This window comes from Trachypithecus francoisi, unplaced genomic scaffold, assembly GCF_009764315.1.
Source record: "Trachypithecus francoisi isolate TF-2019V2 unplaced genomic scaffold, Tfra_2.0 Lachesis_group9, whole genome shotgun sequence".
In the NCBI taxonomy this organism is placed as follows: domain Eukaryota; kingdom Metazoa; phylum Chordata; class Mammalia; order Primates; family Cercopithecidae; genus Trachypithecus; species Trachypithecus francoisi.
Genome location: NW_022681474.1, coordinates 32,730,337 through 32,751,536, shown reverse-complemented (window position 1 = coordinate 32,751,536; position 21,200 = coordinate 32,730,337). Strand labels below are relative to the sequence as shown.

The 21,200-nt window shown below is 38.7% G+C and overlaps 1 protein-coding gene across 1 annotated transcript in view; it reads left to right on the top strand.

The window, feature by feature from the left end:
• Window positions 1–20,332, top strand: part of MTPAP (mitochondrial poly(A) polymerase) — a 37,080-nt gene extending 16,748 nt beyond the window's left edge. Inside the window, exons 5-9 of the mRNA XM_033208748.1 lie at window positions 6,727–6,938; window positions 10,387–10,613; window positions 16,979–17,071; window positions 17,153–17,226; window positions 19,195–20,332. Of these exons, the coding sequence (XP_033064639.1) occupies window positions 6,727–6,938; window positions 10,387–10,613; window positions 16,979–17,071; window positions 17,153–17,226; window positions 19,195–19,557 (969 nt within the window). The 3' untranslated portion in view covers window positions 19,558–20,332. The remainder of the gene's footprint in view (window positions 1–6,726; window positions 6,939–10,386; window positions 10,614–16,978; window positions 17,072–17,152; window positions 17,227–19,194) is intronic.
• The last annotated feature ends 868 nt before the right edge of the window (window positions 20,333–21,200 follow it).

The following is a 21,200-nucleotide window of genomic DNA, read 5'->3' as shown; positions in this document are numbered from 1 at the left end:
TCCTGAGTTCAGGTGGTCCACCCACCTTGGCCTCCCCAAGTGCTGGGATCACAGGGATTATAGGCGTGAGCCACCGCACCCGGCCTGGATCAGTTTTATTAAGACTAGCATGTACTTGAAAATGTATTAAGTTCCTGGCAGGGGCACTTAAATTACTTTAGGCTGTCTTAAATAAAGGACTATAACTGAATAATGAAGGAGCATAATAGTGTGTTGTAATGGTTTAAAAGCCTGGGTTCTGGCACCAAGCTGCAGAATTTTAATTCTACTTACTAGTAATATGATCCTGGGTAAGTTATTTACTTTCTCTCTGCCTCAATTGTTCTAACTATAAAATTGGAATGGTGTTATAGCACATATCTCATATAGTGTTTGAGAGGATTTATTGAGTTAGTATGTGTGAAGCATTTTGAACAGTGCTTATGGCACATAGTAAGTGTTCAAATGTTGACCACCATCAGCAGCAATTTAATTTTACTGTTATGTAAGTGGGAAGCAAAATTTTTTCTTTGGTGGAAACGGGGAGTAGTTAGAAACTTTCTTCTTCTTTTTTTAAATTTATTTTTAATTTTTTTTTTTGTTGACATGGAGTTTCACCACGGTACCCAGGATAGTTTCGAATACCTGGGCTAATGATCCTCCTGCCTCAGCCTCCCAAAGTGCTGAGATTATAGGTGTGAGCCACTGCACCTGGCCTAGAAACTTTTAGTTGAGTCTTACTCTTAGATTTCTGAGGTATAGAGGTATTTAGAAAAAGATGTTTTAAAGACAATGCTCCAGTCTTACTAAACAATTTGGCATTTTGGGTTGGGCACAGTGGCTCAAGCCTGTAATTCTGGCACTTTGGGAGGCCAAGGTGGGTGGATCACCTGAGGTCAGGAGTTCGAGACCAGCCTGGCCAATGTGGTGAAACCCTGTCTCTACTAAAAATACAAAAACTGGGCGTGGTGGCGGGCGCCTGTAATCTCAGATACTCAGGAGGCTGAGGCAGGAGAATTGCTTGAACCCCGGGTGGACAGAGGTTGTGGTGAGCCGAGATCACACCATCTCACTCCAGCCTGGGCGAAAGAGCAAGACTCTGTCACACACACACAAAAATAACCAGAATTTGGCATTTTGTATGTTGGTTTAAATTAGGAAGGTGTTGTTCTAAACATACATGTGCTTATTTAAGGTTTTTTTGGAAATATGTTTTTGTTCAAGATTATAATAGCTTTGCTAGTAAAAATATTAAAAATAAAATACAATTAAAAAATATAAGCACCTTACATTCATCAGATTCATTAAAACTTCTTTGACTGCTTTCTGCATTCATGAGCTCTTCTCTTACCTTTTGGTTCTTTGGTATCTTTTTGCACTACACCTTGCTTTATAATTCTTTGTGTGTGTGTTTTATTCCTCAACTCAATCTGAGGGGAGTTAGGAAGAGTGTGTTAGACTTTTTTACATGTCTTAGGGCACTATGTATGATATCCTATGCACAATAGGGACTGAAATTATTTGCTAATGAATAAACGAAAGTTACTTACGGCTGGGCATGGTGGCTCACGCCTGTAATCCCAGCACTTTGGGAAAAGGCCAAGGTGGGCGGATATGAGGTCAGGAGTTCAAGGCCAACCTGGCCAACATGGTGAAACCCCATCTCCACAAAAATACGAAAATTAGCCGGGCATGATGGCGGGTGCCTGTAATCCCAGCTGTTCGGGAGGCTGAGGGCAGGAGAATCGCTTGAATCCAGGAGGCAGAGGTTGTAGTGAGCCGAGATTGCGCCACTACACTCCAGTCTGGGCGACAGAGCAAGACTCCATCTCAAAAAAAAGAAAGGAAAAGAAAAGAAGGAAAGTTATCTGCTAACTGAAATAGTAATTTTAATGTTCATAAATTTTTTAGTGTGTAAATGTTGCTTACATGTGAAATATGTCACCTGACATATCACAAAGATTATGTTAGCACAAAATCCTAAACTAAAATCTGCCTTTGCTCTTTCCTTCAGTTTTGCTTTTTCGTACAGGGTTCTATATCTTAGAGGACTTAGGTAATAAAAGTAAGAATTAAATGGCTAAGTCTTGAGTACTGCTTTCTGTTATCTGAATGATTGCTGTGGACAGTGTGCCTAACTTTTGTTTTTTCTTTGTTAGATGATTTGCTAATAAATAGATAGTGGTATAGGAATAGCACATATTAATAGGAATTGCTTATGGATCTGTCTCTGAAGAGTTTTTCTAGTTTTTATTTAATAGAGGACAGTCATTTTTGAGAATATCTTTCCTTTGCTCATAATAAGTATAATTTTCATCTAAATTTTCCCTAAAAGCAGTGTTTTATTTCTGTACTGAGTCCATTGTGATTCTTCCTGGCTTGCATTTTTAGTCAGATTAGGCTTGGTGATGCTTTGGTAACAACCCACGTATCTCACAGATCTCAGTGGCTTAACACATCACCTGTTTCTCTGTGGCTGAGGTTATATGTCACAGCAGGTCAGCAGGGGTACGTACTCTGGACATTATAGTAGTTCAAGCACCCAGGCTGACCAGTGTTTCATCTCCACCTGCACACCATCACTGAACAATGGAAAGGCAAGGTGAAGAATTGAGCATTGACTCTTGAAGTTTCTGCCTGGAAGTGATACTTAAAAACCTGCTCACATTTCACTGGCCAAAGCAAATCACATGACTTTGATTAACCTTAGAGGGGCAAGAACATGAAATCTTCCAAATGCCGAGAAAGGTGATACAGAACATTTGGTGAGCAACTTCAATAACTACCGCACTCCTGCTCATGGTTCACAGTTCACCAGTTTCCTGCACCCAGTTCCATGATTCAGAGCTGTTTTTTCTTGTCATTTTCACTTCTGTTACCTCAAGGATTTTATTCTCTCATTTATAGTACTTAATTTAAAAAATCTCTATCACCTTTCTTCTGAGTGATTCTAATCCTTCTGTTGCTTCTGAGATTGAGTCCACCATGACTCCTCCTGATGTGGTCTAATACTGCTTTCTCACTTGACCTCCTTTTGCCTTCCTGACCCCAAATCTGTCTTTGCTTTTGTTTGATTCCTATTCCTAACATAAATTGTGTGTGTTTGTATTTTAAAATAGAATGGACAGGGAAATAGGTTATGAGGTAAATTATAACAAGATGGCTGAGGAAGAATCTTGAAATTTTAATTTTTTAAAGGAAATTTATTTTTCGTCCTTTTAATATAAAAATAAATGACAAATCAATAGAGAAAATACCACGTTTATTTGTAGGAATTGTATACAGTGATTTATTTAATCTTTTTTTTCTGATTATAAAGTGATAGATATAGAAATATATAACGTAAGTATCTCTGATAGTCCCACTGCCTCCAGAGATAACCCGGTGAATAATTTAATATATTCTGAATTTTTTTCCTTTGTGTATATAAATTTTTTTTTAAAAGAAAAAACCCAGAACATAATCTTTACAGATAATAACTTTATCTATACAAATCATAACTTCATTTTTTTCTCCCCATTAGTAGTGTCTTGGCAGTTTAATCTACTATATCACCCTCAGTGGCTGCAAAATACTCCATTGAATGGATGTACCATAATTTATTTAACTAGTACTCTTTTTGTTAGATAATGAGGGTGGTATCTTTTTTTTTTCCTCTTTCAGTGAAAGTGCCAAATCCTAGGCACTGGACCACTAGGGAACTTTTCCCCTCTTTATTGCCAACTATATGTTAGTGAATATTCTTTGATTATATATAACAGAAATAACACGAACTAGCTTAAACAAATAAAGAAGTAGAGGGGGCATCATAGAACCCAGGGCCAGGAATATGGATGAGTCTTAAGAAAAGACTAGAAGTAAGAAGTGTAAACCATCAAGAACCCAGGAAGTGGCCGGGCCCAGTGCTTCATGCATGTAATCATAGCACTTTGGGAGGCTGCAGCGGGAGGATCACTTGAGCTTAGGAGTTTGAGACCAGCCTGGGCAACATAGGTTGGGCGAGACCACATGTCTACTAAAAATAAAAAAATTAGCCAGGTGTGGTGGTGTGTACCTGTAGTTCCAGCTACTCTGAAGGTTGAGGCTGGAGGATTGCTTGAGTCTAGGAGGTTGAGGCTGCAGTGAGCTATGGTTGCACCACTGCACTCCAGCCTGGGTGGCAGAGTGATACCCTCTTTTTTTTTTTTTTTTTTTTTTGGATTCTCACTCTGTCACCCAGTCTGGAGTGCAGGGGCACAATCTCGGCTTACTGCAACTTTGACCTCCTGCGTTCAAGCTATTCTCCTGCTTCAGCCTCCTGAGTAACTGGGACTACAGGCATGCACCATCACACCTGGCTAATTTTTTTGTATTGTTAGTAGAGACGAGGTTTCACCATGTTGGCCAGACTGATCTGAAACTCGTGACCTCAAGTCATCCACCTGCCTCGGCCTCCCAAAGTGTTGGGACTACAGCCACCACAGGCAGCCTATGATGCCCTGTTTCATAAACAACAACAAAACAACCTAGGATGTGTTCTGTTTCTGTCTACGTGTTTTTGCTTCATTTATTGCTTTCTCTCTGTCCTTAACTCCTTCCTCCCCACCCCCACTGATTTCTTTTTCATGCTTGATTTCATTTCTTTTTACGGCTGCCCCAAAGCTTCTGAGTTAGATATTTTAGCCACATGGTTGCTTCTGAACTTTAATTCCAGTTCCCAGTAACCAATTCCCAGAAGAGACCTCCAAATGAATGTGGGGTACACTCCTACAGTGCTTAGATCAGCTGTCTTTGCCCAGTCCATTCAGCCAGAATGAAGAGGGTAGATGTCCATGATAAACATTGTTGCAGCCTTCATCCTTTTAGGAGGAATGAATTCTAGAAGAGGGAATAGTGGTTGATAGGGAACCTTATTAAACTAGATAAAGCTCCCAAAAGGTGTGTACCACATGAATAGTGCTGCAGTAAGTGAACATCTTTGTGAATTGGCTCATTTATGCAGGTATTCCTTTGACATAATTTCTAACCATTTTAATAGTTAGGCAGTGTATACAAGTTTCAGTAGATATGGACAAGTTCTTTAAGAAGTATGTCCGTTGTTTACACTCCCGTCAACAGTGTATACATGTTTTCCCATACCCGTTAGTTCTGGTCACCAACCTGTTTGTCTTTGCTGGGCTGAAAAATAAAAAATCTAATTGCTGTTTTAATTTCTATTTAGTTTCTAGAAAACGTGTACAACTTTTACTATGGCTTTTAGCCATTTTTATTTTTTCTGTTTTTTTTTTTTTTGCCCATTTTTAGAATTTGATGGGTTCCTCCTTTCATTTGCCTAAAACTGTCATAAATTCCCAGTTTGTATGACATGTGTTATTTGTTTTGTCCCTTAGTAGTAATGTGTGCGTTGCCTTAAGTTGGTTTTAATTTTTTATGCAGTCATATTACTTCTTTTGTGTCATGCTTACAGAATCCTTCGCTACTCTAAGATTGTAAAAGCATTCACTCATTGTCTTGTAGTGCTTTACTGATGCACTTTTTACATTTTAGTCTTTGATCCATGTTTAATTTACTTCAGTTTTGTTTTTTTTGAGATGGAGTCTCACTCTGTTGCCCAAGCTGGAGTGCAGTGGTGTGATCTCGACTCACTGCAACCGCCCACCTTGCGGGTTCCAGTGATTCTCCTGCCTTAACCTCCTGAGTAGCTTGGTTTACAGGTGCGTGCCACCATGCCTGGCTAATTTTTGTATTGTTAGTAGAGACAGGGTTTCACCATGTTGGCCAGGCTGGTCTTTAACTCCTGACCTCAAGTTATCTGCCTGTTTCTGCCTCCCAAAAGTGCTGGGATTGCACGCGTGAGCCACCGTGCTCAGTGAATTTACTTGAGTTTTAGTAATTTATTTGTTTATTTATTTTTGAAATGGAGTCTCATTCAGTTGCCCAGGCTGGAGTGCAGTGGTGTGATCTTGGCTCATTGCAACCTCTACTTCCCAGGTTCAAGTGATTCTCCTGCCTCAACCTCCCAAGTAGCTGGGATTATAGGTGTCCGCCACCACACTCAGCTAATTTTTTTTGGATTTTTAATAGGGACAGGGTTTCACCATGTTGGCCAGGCTGGTTTGGACTCCTGACCTCAAGTGATCCACTCGTCTTTGCCTCCCAGAGTGCTAGGGTTTATAGGCGTGAGCCATTGCACCCGGCGAGTTTTAGTATTAAAGGATCTGGTTTATTTTTTTTCATGGCCACTTAACTCATTTGTTGAAGAGGAATTTTCGCCTAGTAATTTGCAGCCTTAAATATTAAATTCCTATATACAAGCCTATTTATACTGCCTGGTCTCTTTTCTTCTACTGATACGCTATTCTTGTGCCTGTACTTAACTACTACTGTGGGTTTATAGCATAGATTAAAATATAATGGCCAACTAGGAAGGGGCAAGTATATGTTTACTGAATTTATAGAGTGAATAGTTCTATGCATAATATTACTTTATGATTCATATACTGTAGTTCATAAGTTAATTACAAAAACCAGTGATTGTTCAAGTTAGTGCTTCGTATTTCTCTATATTCTGGAGAAACAAAAGGCAACTGGGGATCTTTTAAGTTTGCTTTGGGCTGTGATTTCTTGAAGCGTTTTTGTTTTGTGAGTTGTTTTTTTCTTACTTTGTTTTGCTTTGCCAGCAATGATTTAGAGCATCCTTTTACAAAAGCTTATTTAAAAATTGTTTTTTACCAAAAGCTCCTATTTAGAAATGTGTTTATTTTTCAGACCTCAGGAAATTATCTGATGGAATTTCAAGTGAAAAATGTTCCTTCAGAAAGAATTGCAACTCAGAAGATCCTGTCTGTGATAGGAGAGTGCCTTGACCACTTCGGCCCTGGTTGTGTGGGTGTGCAAAAAATATTAAATGCTCGGTGTCCACTCGTGAGGTTCTCACACCAGGCCTCTGGATTTCAGTGTGATTTGACTACGAACAATAAGTATGATCTCTTATGTTTATTATTTTAAATATGAATATTCTAATGTAATAGCTTGGTTTTTCTCATACAGAAACAATGGCTTTGTAATCTTAAACATGCTTGAATAATAATTTTTTAAAAATTTGAACACTTGGATTGAAAAGTAAAAAATCTTTTATATTATACCTGTTGATAATTTGGTGTTCCTAAACAGTGCTAGGATATTGTGTTAAAATGTTCACATATCTAACCTCTGAGAAGAAATGTATTTCATTATTCTTACTTGTGGAGACTGGTAGTGTGTAGTGTGAAAGATGCCTACTTTTTAGAACAAATTTCTGATGGCGAAAAAAGAAAAAAGTAAAATAAGAAAGAAAGATGCCTATGTATAGTACAAGTCTTCTAAGAATACTTAGAAAATAAAATAACAACTTGAAGTTGACCTTTGAATTGCCTCCAGATATATAGTCAACTTTGTGTACTAGACATATGTCCTCTTTACTTAGGTCCAAAAGTGGTTGGAAGAGCTTAAGACTGGATGGCTTTTGTTCATCCTATATGTATTGTATTATCCTAGTGATTTGTTTGCTTAAAAAAGTGGGATGGGAATAAGTTCTTTTGTACTGATGACTTTCCTGGACTCACAACAGGGAAAATTTCTTTATTTCATTTTTTTATTATTATTGCTATTGAGACGGAGTCTTGCTCTGTTGCCTAGGCTGGAGTGCAGTGTGGCTCGTGACCTTGGCTCACTGCAACCTCCACCTCCCGGGTTCAAGTGATTCTTGTGCGGTTTCACCCTGTTGGCCATGCTGGTCCCGAACTCCTGACCTGAAGTGATCCGCCTGCCTTGGCCTCCTAGAGTGCTGGGATTATAGGCGTGAGCCACTGAGCCTGGCCCACAGTAGGGAAAATTTCTTAATTGAGAAGTTTATTTCTTAACTTCTCATTGCATGAGTTCATTTTCACTATGTTATTTGTTAGATAAATAATCATTACTGAAAATAGATTCAGAAAATCAAAACTAGAGCAGTTTTGGTTAAACTCGAATCTTTACCAACAAACCAATCCTAAGTACCTGTGGATTTCTCTTAAGTAAAACTCATGGAGTAAAGTCTGTGATTTCTTGCCAAACTTTAATATAAAAATATAATACTGTACTTTCTATCATTATTATATTTTCTTTGTAGTATGTAAAATAGGACAAAATGGCATTTATCTTTCTAATTATGTTATTTTCTTTATATCAGATACCTTATACTTTTTGATATATATTTTTAGCTTAATTTAGCTTCATTTTCATACATAAAACACTTAATCACCATGAATTTCTAAGTTGCTGTTTCTTCTTTTTTTTTTTTTGAGACATAGTCTTGTTCTGTCGCATAGGCTAGAGTGCAGTGCCAGGATCTTGGCTCACTGCCATGCAACCTCCGCCTCCCAGGTTCAAGCAATTCTCCTGCCTCAGCCTTCCAAGCTGGGATTACAGGCACATGCGATCATGCTGGTGTATTTTTGTAGAGACAGGGTTTCATCATGTTGGCCAGGCTGGTCTTGAACTCCAGACCTCAGGTGGTCCGCCCACCTCGGCCTCCCAAGTGCCGGATTACAGGCGTGAGCCACCACGCCTGGCCTTTTTTCTTCTATTCTTTTTAAACTCAGGATGTAAATGCCATTTTAGAGACAGTTTTAACTTGATGCTGTTAAATTATTTTTTGTACCATGTGTTGGTTCTTGGAGAAATTACAAGATACGTTTTGATCAGTAGGAACTTAATATTTTAAATTTAATTTAATTCTATTTTTACTTTTTTAGAGACAGTCAGTCTCTCACTCTGTTGCCCAGGCTGAAGTGCAGTGGTGTGATCATAGCTCACTGTAGCCTCGAACTCTTGGGCTCAAACAGTCCTCCTTTCTCAGCCTCCCATGTAGCTAGGATTACAGGTGCATGCCACCACGCCTATTTTTTTAATTAAATTTTTTAAATTTTGTTTTTCTTTTATATATATATTTTTTATTTCTATAGAGACAAGGTCTTCCTATGTTATCCAGGGTGGTCTCGAACTCCTGGGCTCAAGCCATCCTCCTGCTTTGAAATGCTGGGACTACAGGCGTGAGCCACAGTGCCCAGCCAATAAATGCCTTTTTGTCTTTATCAATTATATATATATATATGTATGTATGTATGTATGTATGTTTGAGATGATGTCTTACTGTCACCGAGACTGAAGTCCAGTGGCTTAATTTTGGTACACTGCAGCCTCGACCTCCCTGGGCTCAGGTGATCCTCCCAACTCAGCTTCCCAGGTAGCTGGGCCTACAGGTGTGTGACACCACACCCAGCTAACTTTTGTATTTTTTGTAGAGACAGGGTCTTGTCGTGTTTCCCAGGCTGGTCTTGAACTCCTCGGCTCAAGCCATCTGTCCACCTCAGCTTCCCAAAGTTCTGAGATCACAGGTGTCAGCTACTGTGCCCAGCCATTTATTAATAAGTATAAAGAGCCTTTGTGTGTTTTACTTATTATTTAAATCATGTTTAGAAACTTTGATTTAAAAATTCTGAGTCCTAGGCCGGGCTTGGTGGCTCACGCCCGTAATCCCAGCATTTTGGGAGGCCGAGGCGGGTGGCTCATGAGGTCAGGAGATTGAGACCATCCTGGCTAACACGGTGAAATCCTGTCTGTACTAAAAATACAAAAAAATTAGCCGGGCGTGGTGGCGGGCACCTGTAGTCCCAGCTACTGGGGAGGGTGAGGCAGGAGAATGGCTTGAACCCTAGAGGCAGAGCTTGCAGTAAGCCAAGATCGTGCCATTGCACTCTAGCCTGGGCGACAGAGCGAGACTCTGTCTCAAAAAAAAACAAAAAAAAAATACATAAATAAATAAAAATTGTAAGTTCTAGATCTACATTTTCTTTCTTTCTTTTTCTTTCTTTCTTTTTTTCTTTATTTTTTTGGCAGGGTCTTGCTCTGTCACCCAGGCTGGAGTGCAATAACGCTATCTCGGCTGACTGCATCCTCTGCCTCCGGGGTTCAAGTGACTCTCCTGCCTCAGCCCCCCAAGTAGCTAGAATTACAGGCGTGCGCCACCACGCCCAGCTAATTTTTGTATTTTTGTTTGAGGTGGAGTTTCACCGTGTTGGCTGGGCTGATCTCGACCCCTGACCTCAGGTGATCCGCCTGCCTTGGCCTTCCAAAGTGCTGGGATTACAGGCATGAGCCACCGCGCCCAGCTTACATTTTAATTATCAATTTTAAGAGGATATTTTAATGGGAATGAATGTATTTGATATTCAGCTATTCATATTAAATTATCTATTGCAAATTCATAATGCTTTTGATTAATCATGATGTTCTGAATACATTCAGATACAGTAGGATATTTAGATATGTTTCTTGGTATATGTTTAATTTTACCTTTGGTTTATAATTTGGGGATTTGAAAATTTTTCTTATTTTTATGTTTTGAAGGATTGCCTTGACAAGTTCTGAACTCCTTTATATATATGGTGCCCTAGACTCAAGAGTGAGAGCCTTGGTGTTCGGTATACGATGCTGGGCTCGAGCACATTCGCTAACAAGTAGTATTCCTGGTGCATGGATTACAAATTTCTCCCTTACAATGATGGTCATCTTTTTTCTCCAGAGAAGATCACCCCCTATTCTTCCAACACTAGATTCCTTAAAAACCCTAGCAGGTAAGACTAGAAAGAAACTTCTCCATTTTCTTTTTCCGATGTTATGAGTAAATATAATTACCATGTGTTACCAAAGCCCCATCTATTTGTTTATTAGTCATAAAATTTGTCTTGACTTTCAAAGCCTTGTGGATCTAAACTTATTATTATTATTATTTATTTATTTTTTTTAAAGCCTACCGGAGTCATAAGAACAGATGATTTGGGAAGCCAGGGCCTTTAGCTAGCTTTTTAAGCTTTATTGATATACCTTTATATGCCTTCAGCTAAATTTATATACCTTTAGCGAAATTTTTTGAGAGTTCTGTTTTCTGTGTATCAGTTGGCAAGTTGTTTACAGCAGTTGTGAGATAGCTGGAGCTCCCCCTAGTTGACCAAGTCTAGAATGACCTTTTTCAGATACAACTTTTGATTGGATCACAGTCTCAGAGATGACTTTCAAATTGGAACTTATGTTTAGACTTGTATTAGAGATATTAAAACTGTTTCATGATGTTTCAAAGATTCTAAATGTGTTTTTAATGAAAAGCTTATAAGCAGTCTTAGGTGCATTATTTTAGATTTGACATACTATATCGTTGGTATTATAAATGATTTTATAAATGCCTCCCAGGTTCAAGCGATTCTCGTGCCTCAACCTCGCTGAGGCCTGCTGGAGAAGTTATGCTATGAAATCTTGCAATTGTAAATGCTAAAGGGAAGATAATTAAGGGGTACATACATACAAATGCATACTCTGTCTTCTACCCATCTTATGTAATTGCTGCCTGATAATTCAATTAAGTGCTTTCTTGAATCTTCCTGTTTAAAATGACCTTAAAAGGCAAAGTATTTATGTAGCTTGGTATTTAAAATCTTTAGCTCTCTAGACACGGCCCAGTTTTCCATCCTCTTCTCTACTCCTCTTTATGTGTCCCACATTCCAGCCAATGCTGTGATTACCCTTGTAACATTTCATCTTAGCTCTTTGTTCACACCGTTTTTCTGCCTGGAATCTGCCTTCTCTTCTCTCAGTCTAAATTATTTCTTCCATGCTACCTTCCCGTATCCACATTAGAAGTGATCTCTTCCTGTCAACACCGTAAGTGTTGATATTGTTTGAAATTGACCTCAAAAAAAAGCTTGATTTGTGTTTACAACTAATTGATCACAGCCAGTTACAAATTTCTGTGTTTCTTCTCCACTCCCACTGCTTCACTTGACTAGCCTAAAGAAATAAAATAAAATGAAATAAAATAAAATAAAGCTAGATTTGATAGGTTAAGGGAAAACGGGAAGTTTTCAGTGGAGTAGAGTGGTGGTCACTTATCTCACTTTTGAGATTAAAATAAAGGGCAGCATCAATATCTGTGCTCATTTCATCCCTTAGTGTCATTCATTCAGTATTTACTGATTACTTCCTATGCATCAGGTGTTATTGGAGCAGTAGGGATATGAACAGTGTTCCCAGATAACTCACAATCTAGTGGAGAGGTAAGCGATACATAAGATTTGGGCAGATCTCCACCATTAAACTACCTGTAAGTAGCACTTCCTTTTCCACTCCTGCTGTGTGCAGTGATGCTTAATGCTACTCTCATAGAAACCATCGTGGGGAAAAGTCACGGAACTTTTGGAGTTCAGAAACTGAGAAACAGTAGAAGCTATGAAAGGAGGAGCGGAAGAAAGTTGAACTTGGTATAGACTACTCCTAAACATCTTGATTGCTCCCTTCAGTCTTACAAGTGCTGGTACCCCTGCCCAGGTCAAGGCCTGTTGTCCTCTGCCTGTGAAGACTTACATTGTCTTTCTCCCTTATCTCCAGTTTGGTTCCCACCAATCTATTCTTAGTTAAGAGAGTGATTTTCACAAATACATATGATAGTATTATTCTCTTTTGCAGTCCTTCAGTAACTTTCTATTATCTTTTTTTAAAATGTCCACTAATTTTTTAAAATTTTGTTTATTATTTATTTATTTATTTATTTTAAGAAAGGGTCTTGCACTGTTGCCCAGGCTGGATTACAGTGGCACAATCTCGGCTCACTATAACCTTGACCTCCCGGGCTCAGGTAGTCTCACTTCAGCCTACTGAGTAGCTGGGACGATAGGCATGCACCACCATACCTGGCTAATTTTTAAATTTTTTGTTGAAACAGGGTCTTGCCATGTTTCCCAGACTGGTCTTGAACTGGACTCAGGGGATCCTCCCACCTTGATCTCCCAAAGTGTTGGGATTACAGGCGTGAGCCACTGTGTTCTACCTTGTGGGCAGGCTGGAGTGCAGTGGTGCAATCTTGGCTCACTGCAACCTCTGCCTCCCAGGCTTAAGTGATCCTCCCACCTCAGCTTCCTCAATAGCTGGGATATACAGGCTTGTACCACCACTCACTCAGCTAATCTTTTAAAAAACTTTTTGTAGACATGGGGTCTCACTATATTGCCCAGGCTGGTCTCAAACTCCTAGGTTCAAGCAATCCTTCTCGGCCTCCCAAAGTGCTCGGATTATAGGTGTGAGCCACCTTGCCTAGCCTCCACTAATTATTTTAGGAAAAGAATATGATACGTGGACAAATTTTAAATGACCTGTTGAGTTTTTAATTCCAAATCTACTTTAAAATACATTTAAATATGTTCACATAGCATCAAAACAGGCAAAACTAGCTTGGAATTCTTTAATATTTCACTTGAAACATCAAATTTGATTGTTTTTAAATTTTTACAGTAGTTTTTAAATATGGTAAGAGAATTTTTCAGGCTAGTTTTTACAGTTGCGTCTCGGCGTATAGCAGGTTGTAGATGCCTAATTGTCAAAAAATGCCAAGCAAAATTTGATACATTTTTTGCCTTCCATCACCTTTGGTTTTTGAAGTTGCTACAAAATAACTTGTCTTAGATTAATGAATATTAAGAATTGGGTGAAGATCATTTTGAGGAGAATTTATCAACATTTTCCTTATCCTTTTTTTTTTTCTCCAAAATCCACAGTTTTTATACTTTCTAATTTTGACCAGTAGTTCAACATTGGTGGACATTAAACCTAAGGGAGAAAACAATTTTAAACTGTGAAACAATCAAAACCATCTTGAGTCTCGGTGTTTAATCATCTAAGTGACTTGAATCTTGTGTACAATCATTTCATTTCTTCTAAGCTATACCACTTGTTTGATATACAAATAAAGTATCAATTTGTTCTTTTTTAAAAGAAAAAAATATTTTGTTTGCTTCCTTGCTTGTTTATTAATAGAAGGCAGCATGAATTCCTAGAATACCTTCCAGAACTTCTAGGACTTTGTAAACTACTATTTAGAACCTAAGCTAAGATAAAGACCAAACTTTTTCACATTGTGTGCAGGGCCCTTTATCAGCTTCCTTTTCATCCTCTTCTCTTACGTTGATTCCTGTATACCAGTGGGGAGTGTTAGCCAATCTTGAACTCCTTGATGATGCTTGATGTTTTATGCTTTTTTTCATTGCTCCATGCTTTTGCCTGAAATGGCCTTCTCCCAGCCTCCCCCTGGCCCCGGTTTTTTTTATGGAGAATCTCAAGGTTAAGCCAGAAAAGACAGACAAACCCAGTACAGGATCTCATTTGTTAGGTCTTTTCTCGCCATCCTCTGAATCCCAGTGGGTAGTGCTTTGTTGCTTTCCAAGCCCGTGGTACACACGTGGATTGTAACAACTGTTAAATTGTTGTAGTTCTTTTATCTGCCTGCCTCAGCATTGTCAAGCTTTTCTAGGGCTGGCTGTCTTTGCTTCATCTCTGCGTCTTCTGTTCCTGGCATAGTATTGGGTTCATAGTAAGAGTTCACTATATAGATTTCAAAATGATTGGATAACATTTTAAAGTTGAGGGCTGTTTGTACTGGGCAAGATGTACCATGATGTTAACTTTCATATTTGGTTCCTCTTGAATTGCCCTGTTTCATTGTGTTTTCTTATAATCTCCACTGTGTTGTCTCATGCGTCTCATTTTCTTGTGTTTTCCATGCTTTTTGGTTTTGCTACTTTTGTTACATTTACTTCTGTGCTTAGTGCTTTCTTTGAAGATTCATTCCTGAAAAAAGACACAGCAATTAAAACAGCATCAGTATATGTGACTGACACTGCCTCACAAAAAACATAAACTGTTAATTACTTGAAGTAGTAAAACATGTGCCCAGGTTCCTTAAAAATAGATCTAAGTAGAAATATATATATACACACACACACATTTTATATAGCTCCTTCAACATATTATAAATTGTATAGTAGAGCACATAAAATGTGCTATTAAAATGTTAGAACCTAGAATAATTTTTGATAAATTATGCAAGTAACCAGGTCTTGACAAAAAAATAATAACACAAAAAATGGGAGACAAATTTATAGGAGGCTTATTATCTCTCTGGTGATTATAGGCATTTGAAATCAAATATCAGGGCTGGGCACGGTGACTCACGTCTGTAATCTTAGCATTTTGGGAGGGCGAGGTGGGTGGATCACTTAAGGTCAGGAGTTTGAGACCAGCCTGGCCAACATGGTGAAACCCTGTCTCTACTAAAAATATAAAAATTAGCTGGGCATGGTGGTGCTTGCCTGTAGTTCCGGCTACTCAGGAGGCTGGGGCAGGAGAATCACTTGAACCTGGGAGGCGGAGGTTGCAGTAAGCCAAGATCACTCCACTGCACTTCAGCTTGGGTGAGAGAGCCAGATTCCATCTCAAAAAAAAAAAAAATTAAAATTAAAAAATAAAAGTATCAGCAATCATTCAGATGATTGGTTATATGCCTGCTATATGCTAGATGCTCGTTGCGGGCAGGTCGGTGGTGGGGAGTTGGGCAGTAATGAATAGGATAGTGGCCTTTGTAGTTCCAGACTGGGGCAGAGGAGTGGACAGCATACAGACAGTCAGAATGCAGTCAGATAAGTCAGATGGTGAATGGAACAAAAAGGATGGAGAACCAGTTTGAAATTATGAAATGCTTTCAGATAAGAAGTAGCCATTCATGAGATTTCTGAAGAGTGGGAATTTGCTCTTGTAAACAACATATTATCTATTGCAGATAGTGTGGGCCAGGGATTTCATGGTGGTTGTGTATTTATGAAAATGATTACCTCTAAAGATACAAGTACTGGTAGAAAAGGTGAATGCCTGAGTCTAATGTGCTGTCATTGAGTTCGTTTTGCTGAATTACTGAATTCCAGTTACTCTACAGTGGACATTTTAGAAATTACCTGAAGCTTTCTTAGTTAGCATTCAGTTTGTATCATGTATGAAAATGGTAAGAATGGAATTGGATATGTAAGTTAAGTATTGACTAGAGATAGTGCTGAAATTTGGTTTGGTGAAAGATGGGGGAACTCCCTACATTTTCATCTACTATTAGAAAACTGATTACCTCAAAAATTGATTACGAATCATTGGGTTGTTGAAAGACAATAATTCTAGTATGCTAAATTAAATGTAATGTTAATTTCACTGTGGCATAACTAGTCTCAAATCTTTTTTTAAATTTAACTCCATTAAAAGAAGATAAAAAGATTTGAGATTAGTTATCCCATAGGGAAATTAACATCATTAAATCATAGATAAGAAATTATAAATTAAATCATTATTAAATCATTCAATCATCATTATTCAATCATTTATAAAATCTATGATTTAAATAAAGAATAGAGTAGAAATTTATTTAAACTTATTTGTTTTGTTTTGTTTTTTGAGATGGAGTCTTGCTCTGTTGCCCAGGCTGGAGTGCAGTGGTGTGATCTCAGCTCATTGCAACCTCTGCTTCCTGGGTTCAAGCGATTCTCATGCCTGAGCCTCTTCAGTAGCTAGGATTACGGGAGCACGCCACCATGCCTGGCTAATTTTTGTATTTTTAGTAGAGACGGGGTTTCACCATGTTGACCAGGCTGGTCTCGAACTCCTGACCTCAGGTGATCTGCCCGCCTCAGCCTCCCAAAGTGCTGGGATTACAAGTGTGAGCCACTGCGCCTGGCCTTAAATTTATTCAAATCATAGATTTTTATTCTGAGGTAGGGAATATCTTTGAAATCTATGAAATAGGCCAGGCGCGGTGGCTCACGCCTGTAATCCCAGCAGTTTGGGAGATGAGGTAGGCAGATCGCCTGAGGTCAGGAGTTCGAGACCAGCTCGGCCAACACAGTAAAACCCCATCCCTATTAAAAATACAAAAATGAGCTGGGCGTGGAGGCATGTGCCTGTAATCCCAGCTACCCGGGAGGCTGAGGCAGGAGAATTGCTGGAACCCGGGAGGCGGAGGCTGCAGTGAGCTGAGATCATGCTACTTGTACTCCAGCCTGAATGACAGAACAAGACTCTTAGGCAAAAAGAAAAAAAAAGGGAGGGGAAATATGTGAAGTATTTTTTGTTTGTGTTTAAGATGCAGAAGATAAATGTATAATAGAAGGCAACAACTGCACATTTGTTCGTGATTTGAATAGAATTAAACCTTCAGGGAACACAGAAACATTAGGTAAGTGTCTTTCTGTTTATTTGATCCTTTTTGGATTAAAATAGGCTTTCCTCTGATTGTCCTTGTTTTATTTTCTTACAGAATTACTACTGAAGGAATTTTTTGAGTACTTCGGCAATTTTGCTTTCAATAAAAATTCCATAAATATTCGACAGGTAAATAATGTTTCACTATTTAGTTATTAGTATCTGGTCTTCCACTGTAGTAATATTTAATTAACTGTTTTCAAAACACTCTAATAAATGTTATTTTATTTCTTTTCTATAGTAATTGGTAGTAACAAGGAGGTTGATGTCCAGAGAAGTGACATGACTTAAGTAAGATCAGTCATCCCTTTACGCCAAAGGACAAAGCTAGCTCTTTAGCACCTGCCTTCTTATTATGCCATGGACTTCTCTCCTCACTTAGTGTAATACTGGTTCCCTCACAATATGGAATACATTCCAGAAAGTTTCCTGAAAAATATTATTTACATACAGCTGTTTTTAAACTGGATTTGTGTCTATGGAATACATTTAAGTCCCAAAGATAGATTTCAGTGATTCCCTCAATTTGAGCCCTTAGGATTTAGGGGTTTTTTTTGTTTTTTTTTGTTTTTTGTTTTTTATTAGAGCAAATGAACTTATGATTTGGAGTCTTCTGAGCACCTGGGATGAAAGACATTTTTTCTTTCAAAAAAGAAACTCAGGCAGAAGCCTAGACAAAATTTGTTTACAAGTGGGAGATAACTTGGCATAGCCCGCTATTTGGGTTTATTTTGTTTAGCATTTGACTACTTGATTACAAACCTTACAAGATTGGCTTCATAAAACACAAACCCAGATATACTTTCTCCTTATTTCTTCACCTCTCTTTTTATCCTTCCCTCTTACCCTCCTCATGGACTCTGTTAAAAGATTGGGGAGAGGAGAAAGGATTCATTCAGAAAGCTTTGCAGATGCAATCTACAAGGAAAAAGTCATAAGCATACAAAGTTTGTCACCCTTTTTGTACTCCAAAGCTCAGAGATGCTAAGCATGAAATAAGTTAGGGAATAAATAGTTGCTGCTCACATTGGGGAATTTTGACCATTGGCTTTGTAATAGTTAATTAAGTAATATTTATGGTATCATTTGAAAGAGGAATAGATATATAGACTAATGGCTTATGTTGGTCATATGATTCATAGCTTTAGCTTTTCTTTCTCTCTCTCTCTCTCTTTTTTTTTTTTTTTTTTGATGCAGAGTCTCACTCCATTGCCCACACTGGAGTGCAGTGGCACGATCTTGGCTCACTGCAGCCTCCGCCTCCTGGGTTCAAGTGATTCTCCTGCCTCAGCCTCCTAAGTAGCTGGGATTATAGGCATGCGCCACCACACCTGGCTAATTTTGTATTTTTAGTAGAAATGGGATTTCACCATGTTGGTCAGGTCTGTCTTGAACTACTGACCTCAGGTGTTCCACCTGCCTCCCTCGGCCTCCCAAAATGCTTTGATTACAGGTATCTTTTTTATTTCTGTGAGATACTATCTTATGTGGCAGAGCCCTGTGGTTGGATCTATAGGAAGATAATGGAAACTTTTTAGTGTTTTAAATAAATAATGAATAATCCTTTGTTCCTGCTCTTTTTTCCTCATCTCATACTTGGGAAACATTAATTAATATATTTAATTTAAGGTTTCTAATTTTGTGTTTCTTTTTCTACCATAATAGGTATGCTTTTAGCAAGTCTCAGAAATAAATATAGCTTCATCTTACTTTCTGCCATTTTTAATCATTCTTTTCTCCTTTCATGCTCTACCTTGTCAGGTAAAAGTTATATTATATTAAAAAGGCTTTTGTCAGTTGACTTAGTCCAGATACCTCTTCTCTGAGCAATGACATCATCATCCATAGATGATAAGCCTAAGTTATTTCTCCAAAGGACACTCATAAAACTACAACTGGGAAAAGAAAACCACAAAAAATGAGAAGTACCCACACGCAGCATGCATACATACTCAGTCCCCTGAGAAGGAACTTCTTTACTGTGTAAAGTTAATGCTGGTGTTTTATGTGTTTTGACATTTTATTGAGTTAATTGTTTTTATATTTAAGCCCTTCATGTACAGTAACTCATTTTTTCTTCTGTGTAATCATCTATAGGGAAGGGAGCAAAACAAACCTGATTCTTCTCCTCTGTACATTCAGAATCCATTTGAAACTTCTCTCAACATAAGCAAAAATGTAAGTCAAAGCCAGCTGCAAAAATTTGTAGATTTGGCCCAAGAAAGTGCCTGGATTTTACAACAGGAAGATACCCACCAACCTTCCGTATCAAGTAATCAGCCCTGGGGGCTGGCAGCCATATTGCTACCATCTGTTCCACACAGAGGGTCCCTTACCAAGAAGAAAAGAAAAAGGTCTGCAAATGAAAGAGTCAAAAACTTGTTAGAATCTTTAAAAAGTAACAGAACAGCAAATTTCACAGAAACCAATGAGAAGAGAACAATTAGTACTCAGACATGATGACTGCTACATTATGTAAAGAACTGGGCTTATCCTATCAAACTGTCTGTGGACTACTTGGAAAAACTGATTTGAAACTTTCACAGATCTCAGCTTTCATCTGATGTCACTTTTCATGATCTTCTCATTGGCCCCCCCCTTAACCTGGTCTGAAGTTCTGGGATGTTTTCAGTCTGATCAGTCTGATACTCAGTGGCACTTTATTAAAACATCAGCTGTGGAGTGTGGCAGCACACACCTATAGTCCCAGCTGCTCGGGAGGCTGAGGCAGGAGGATCTCTTGAGCCCAGGATTTTGAATCCTTCATGGACAACATAGCAAGATTCCTTCTCTAAAAAAAATGAAAATAAACATAAGCCACAAGGGACAGGTGAAAGATTATTGTAATGTGCTTTAAGTAAATAGATAAACTATACTAAACAAATGCTAAAACTCAGTTTTAGGATGAAACCGTTGTTGATATCCACATCACTCCCTGTTTAGAAAACATTTAAAATGACTTTTAGTTATGTACAATACGTTGGCAGTGAATACATTAAGCTTCAAAATTTGGTAGTGCTCTTGAATATGTATATTTGTATTTTTCAAGTGAAGTTCTCTTACATATACATTAAAGTGGGTTGAAACAAAAAATGTTTATGTTTTTAGAACAGACATTTCAGTCACTGCATTCTTAGGTATTCCAAACCAAATATGATGACATCAGTGGATTGCATTTTAAAAATATTATTTGATTTTTCTGTTTTCAAAAATAAAATCCTGTTTCTAACTAAAATGTGATATTCCCAGTATTCCTTCACATCTCTTTTGAGAACTCCCCGCTTCCTGTAGGAAGTAGACATAAAGTAGACATACTTGTCTCTCAGTATATGCAGAAAATTGGTTCCAGGACCATCCACGTACACCCAAATCTGCACACACTCCTTCAGTCCTGTGGAGCCCGTGCATGGGAGAATTCCACCTTGCGCATAAGCAGATTTTGCATCCGGTGACAATACTGTATTTTCAGTCCAAGTTTGGTTGGAAAAAATCTGTGTGTAAATGAACTTCGCAGTTCAAACCCATGTTGTTCAAGGGGCAGCTGTATGTTAAAATTTAATTTCCATTACATTCTCTGTGGAGTAATGGAGTTTTGCTCTTGTCGCCCAAGCTAGTATGCAGTGGCACAATCTCAGCTCACTGCAACCTCTGCCTCCCGGATTCAAGCGATTCTCCTGCCTCAGCTGGGATTACAGGCGCCCGCCACCACACCCAGCGTTTTAATTTTTGTAATTTCAGTAGAGATAGGGTTTCACCATGTTGGCCAGGCTGGTCTCAAACTCCTGACCTCAGGTGATTGCCCACCTTGGCCTTCCAAAGTGTTGGGATTACAGGGATGAGCCACCGCACCTGGCCTCTGTGGAGTAACTTCCTATTTAAGAAGCAAGTAAGGCCCGGGCATAGCGGCACATGCCTGTAGTCCCGGCTACTTGGGAGGCCGAGGCACAAGGACTGCTTGAACCTGGGAGGCAGAGGCTGCAGTGAGCTGAGATCACACCACTGTACTCCATCCTGGGCGACAAAGCAAGACTCTCTCAAAAAAAACAAAAAAAGAAACAAGTAGTATAGTGTTTAAAAACAGACTTGAGCCAGACTGGCTCCAT